A 5,087-nucleotide genomic window follows, 5' to 3' on the forward strand; every position below is an offset into this window, starting at 1 on the left:
GCAGTTTTAGCAATGTGGTCTGAGAAATTCAGCTTATCATCAATCACAACTCCAAGGTTTCTAGCTGTTTTTGAAATAGTTATGGTTGATGAGCCTAACTGGATGGTGAAATTTTGATAAAGTGATGGGTTTGTTGAAACCACAAGCAGTTCTGTCTTAACCAGGTTGAGTTGAAGTCGATGGTCCATTATCCAACAAGAAATGTCTGTTAGACATGCTGAGATGCGAGCATCTATCGTTGGATCATCAGGATGGAATGAGAGGTAGAGTTGAGTGTCATCAGTATAGCAGTGATGTGAAAAGCCATGTTTCTGAATGACAGAACCTAGTGATGCCATGTAGACAGAGAAGAGAAATGGTCCAAGAACTGAGCCCTGAGGCACCCCAGTAGCTAGATGTTGCGATTGGACCTATCTGAGAGGTAAGACTCAAACCACTGGCGTGTGCGATTCCTGAGATACCATTTTCCAATAGGGTTGACAGGAGAATCTGGTTGTTCACCGTATCAAAAGCAGCAGATAGATCCAGCAAGATAAGTATAGAAGATTTGGAAGCTGCTCTTGCCAGTCTTAGGGCTTCAACAACTGAGAGCAAGGCAGTCTCAGTCGAATGTTCACTTCTGAAGCCAGATTGGTTGCTGTCCAGAAGGTTGTTCTGTGAGAGAAAGGCAGAGACTTGGTTGACCACAACTCGTTCAAATGTTTTTGCAATGAAATGTAGAAGGGAAACTGGTCTGTAGTTCTCTAAAAGAGTTGGGTTAAGAGTGGGTTTCTTAAGAAGTGGGGTTATACGAGCCTGTTTAAATGTTGAGGGCAAAACACCAATTTTTTAACTTTAAATTATTATTATATATATATATATATATTTTTTTTTTTTATCACCAAACAAAATTTGATGTCTTTTCAACATCAGTTGCCCTATGGGCCTTGCCTCTGTCCTCGATGATATTTATTTATTTGTTTTGACCCATTACATAAGGGTGTAGAACAATTCATATTAAAATTTATTTACTCAGAAAAGATAAGTAAAAATCACATTAGACAGAATTAATACAAAGAAAAGAGACAGGAATTTGATAGCTTTTCATACATTTATATAATTTTATAGTGTTGTTTTAAAACATATGTAACTGGGATTTTAAGTAAAGAGTTCTGTATTGCAATTCCATACCACAACTACTACAACTACAAATAAGTAACACCATTTAACATGCATTTTTCTAATATTTCCATAACAGCTCCCCCTGTTGACCCCTGCTACAACTACAATGTCCTTGACGATCCATGGAGATCCACCAACAATCAACATTCCTCTCAAATAATGTGTGACACTTGGGTCAGCTGGAATGGCTGGTACCGTCTCTTCATTCAGGGTCAGAGCGTTCAGATGCCAGACACATGTGTTGAGGAGTATAGTTGTGGCACTCATGCTCCACTGTGGCTGGATGGAGGACATCCAACAGTTGAGGATGGAGTGGTCACTCGAGATGTCTGCGGTCACTGGAACAATGACTGCTGTGCTTTTCTGTCCAATCCCATTAAAGTCAAAGCCTGTCCAGAAGATTATTATGTCTATGAGTTTGTGAGTCCAACTACCTGCAGTTTGGCATACTGTGCAGGTAAATACATTTACATGTGCCCTCTGTTTATGTAACAGATCATTGTTTTCATGTAATATTGTTTTTTCAGATGCAAGGAACATGAACACTACCTCTACAACTGTAATGCCAGAGACAACCACAGAAACTACAGCAGAAACCACAACAACTGGTAATACAATGTGTTGTATAACAATCTGGAGGATTTTTGTTTTATGTGAGCAAATCAGATCCATGTTATGTGTTATTACATATGTAAAGAATTTAACACAGATCACCATGCCAAACAGCTTGACTAATATTATCAGTGGACCTTAAGGGGGAATTGATTATAAATGCTTAAAGGGTTAGTTCACCCAAAAATGAAAATTAGCCTGTGATGTACTCACGCTTGAGGCATCCTGTATAGGACTTTCTTCTTTTAGACGAGTCCAATCCGAGTTATATAAAAAATGTTCCTGGCCCCTCCAAGCGTTTTCATTGCAGTGGGCGGGTGCTTTTGTGCAACAGTCCACAAGACGTCAAATAAAGCACACGCATCCAAAATAAAACGTGCCTCACACTGCTCTGGGGAGTGAATAATGGCCTCCTGTAGTGAATCCATGTGTTTTTGTAAGAAAAACATCCATATTTCTAACATAATAAACACTTTTCTCTCACTTCATCTGTCTGTCGTATGCGAAAGTCGTTCCGGCGGATGACATAGGACGTATGGGTCGCATGCGCGCGCACCTCTGAGATATGCTAGTCTCACGAGTGTGTTTACAGGAGCAAAAGAAGCAAAGTTTCCTTACTTTAGCAAAGGAAAACCAGTCTCCTCTTGGCTTATATCGAAATCCTCCAACATTTTTCTTTACAAATCCTCGTTTTGTACTTCTAATTCGTGACTGGCATTTTATTTTGTTCTCTCTCCATGTTCTTCACTAATCACGCTACGCCGACGTCCTACGTAATCCGCCGGAATGGCTTCCGCATACGACAGATAGATGAAGTGAGAGAAAAGTGTTTATTACATTTGAAATATGGATATTTTTCTTACAAAAATGCATGGATTCGCTACATGAGGCCTTTATTCACCCCCGGAGCCATGTCAGGCATGTTTTATCACGGATGCACACACTTTATTTCACGTCTTGTGGACTGTTGTACAAAAGCACCCGCCTACTGCAATGATAATGCTTGGAGGGGCCAGGACAATTTTTAATATAACTCCGACTGGATTCGTCTAAAAGAAGAAAGTCCTATACACCTAGGATGTTATGAGGTTGAGTAAAACACAGGGTAATTTTCATTTTTGGGTGAACTAACCCTTTAAAGGATTCATGTAATTCACTAGAAAAATTTTAAATTAAATTAAATTAATTAACTTGAGACCAAGAGCAATAATCAGTCAAGGGCCCAGAATGTTTAGAATAAGGATATATGGTAATGTAACAGCTTGTATCTGCAACACTTAGTTATAATAAAATTTCTTTCTGTTGGTGGGGTAATATGTAAAGCTGAGAATTGATTACTGTAGGTTACTAATCAGTGCTTATGTTTACATTTATGTTTTTTGCATTTAGCAGACACTGTTTTACAAAACAGCTTCTTCTTCTAGGTAATAGAAATCCCTGCTCTGAACTCAGCTGCTCTGAGGATGAAAGATGTGGGATGAAAAATGGTGTTTATGGCTGTTTGTGTGAAAAGAACCATCACAGACAACGACAACGTCATGACTCTTTTGGTTGGTAACATTCCACAACAAAATGCAAAAAAAAAAAAAAATTTTTTTTTTATAATAATTCCATCATATTGGCTTTTTTTTGGTCAGATTTCTCAGAAACCTGTGAAAGCAGCTCTGGCTCCATGTCTGTGTCTCGCTGTCAGCTCTTTGAGGCTGGTTTTCCAGCTGATGTCTTACACCTCAATGATCCCAGCTGCAAAGGAATGGTCCGAAATGGAAAAGTGGAATTCCATTTTGATAACGATGAACTCATCTGTGGTACAAATCTTGTGGTATGATTAATATGTATTATCTATTCAAATACACCATCCAAACATTTGTAGTGCCTGATTAAATCAGCAGTTGGATTTGAATTTAAACAATTGGTGAATCTCTCTGAGACTTTGAGAATATCTATGGAGGATTGCTTGGGCCCTTTCTTTGGTTACAGATTGATTCTTTGGAGGGCCCAAACAGACCACCCTAAAGACTACTCAAAGTCTCAAAGAGATTCACTGGAAGGGTTCACAAGACCACACCACAACAAGACTGGAACTGGTGCCTGCATTCTCCACCAATAATATGTAATCTACCATTATTTCAATTGATTGTTTTTTTGTGTTTGTTTCTAATTTGAAATACAAATTCAATTTTAGCAAAATTCCAAAAAGTATATATGTTGTATATGTTGTCCACAGGCCAACGGCACCCATTTCATCTACAGTAACTTTATTCTGGGGACACCGAGGTCAGAAGGTCTCATCAGCAGAGAGAAAATCCTTAAGCTTTCGTTCAGCTGTGTTTATCCTCAAACACAATCACTTTCCATGAATGCGGAAATCAACCCACTGGAGAGGTGCAAGTCAAACACAAATTCTGATTTCAGCTGTACTCTTTTATTAAAGAAGTAGTTCACCAACATGGAATTTTTCTCATCATGTTGTTTAAACTCTCATGGGTTTATTTGCTCAGTGGAATTTTACTAGTCACATTTTTCAATGCAGTTAATCATCATGAGGACTTTCAAGCTTCAAAAAGAAAAGAAAAAAAACCACCACCACAAATGCATTTCGAAAATGGTCTATATTACATATACGAATGAATCATTCTGACAAAAAGATCAGAAAACAAATTGCTTCCAATTCGGACATCACTACTTCTCTAATGAGCTGTCATGAACGCATCAAAGAAAATATTGTGGATATCAAAATTTTCAGTGAATAATGATGGGAGTTTTTGTGTGATCGAATCGTTTAAGCCGAAAAATAAATGTATAAAAAGTAAATGTGTTATTTTTTTTAACAAAGAATAGATATTTTACCAATGACACAGTCATTTTAAAACCGATCTGTCCATTATTTCAACAGCATTGTGCACAAGACGCTCCCCGCTGGTGAAGGCAGATATCAGGTTCGGATGATTCCATATGAGGATGATGAGTTTACCCGGCCCTTCACTGGTAAAGTGGATGCAGAGCTCGACCAGAAGATGAATGTGGAAGTTCGTGTTGAAGGGGTTGACAGCCGCCAGTTTGCCTCAGTTATGGACACGTGTTGGGCTACACCTGTGAATGATCCTGATTACAGTCTCCGCTGGGATCTCATCGTCACAGAGTAAAACTATTTATAATCCTTAAAGCTCAGGCTTAACTGTAACTGTAACTTTTAGCATTGCCTAAGAATTGTGACTTTCAGTATTTTAGAACTAAAGCACAAGATCCCATGTTTTATACCTGGAATACAAATGTGTAACGATTTACAGAATCACTTTTGAACTGAATGAAAG

At 38.4% G+C, this 5,087-nt stretch overlaps 1 protein-coding gene across 1 annotated transcript; it reads left to right on the forward strand.

The window, feature by feature from the left end:
• The first annotated feature begins 1,209 nt into the window (after positions 1-1,209).
• Positions 1,210-4,919, forward strand: LOC107584405 (pancreatic secretory granule membrane major glycoprotein GP2-like). Its single transcript, XM_016271006.1, has 6 exons — positions 1,210-1,618; positions 1,689-1,769; positions 3,198-3,323; positions 3,411-3,595; positions 4,001-4,158; positions 4,670-4,919. The coding sequence occupies exons 1-6, from the start codon at positions 1,210-1,212 to the stop codon at positions 4,917-4,919; spliced, it is 1,209 nt and encodes a 402-aa protein (XP_016126492.1).
• Positions 4,920-5,087: the final 168 nt, after the last annotated feature.

Source organism: Sinocyclocheilus grahami, unplaced genomic scaffold, assembly GCF_001515645.1.
Source record: "Sinocyclocheilus grahami isolate Dianchi unplaced genomic scaffold, SAMN03320097.WGS_v1.1 scaffold59.1, whole genome shotgun sequence".
NCBI lineage: Eukaryota > Metazoa > Chordata > Actinopteri > Cypriniformes > Cyprinidae > Sinocyclocheilus > Sinocyclocheilus grahami.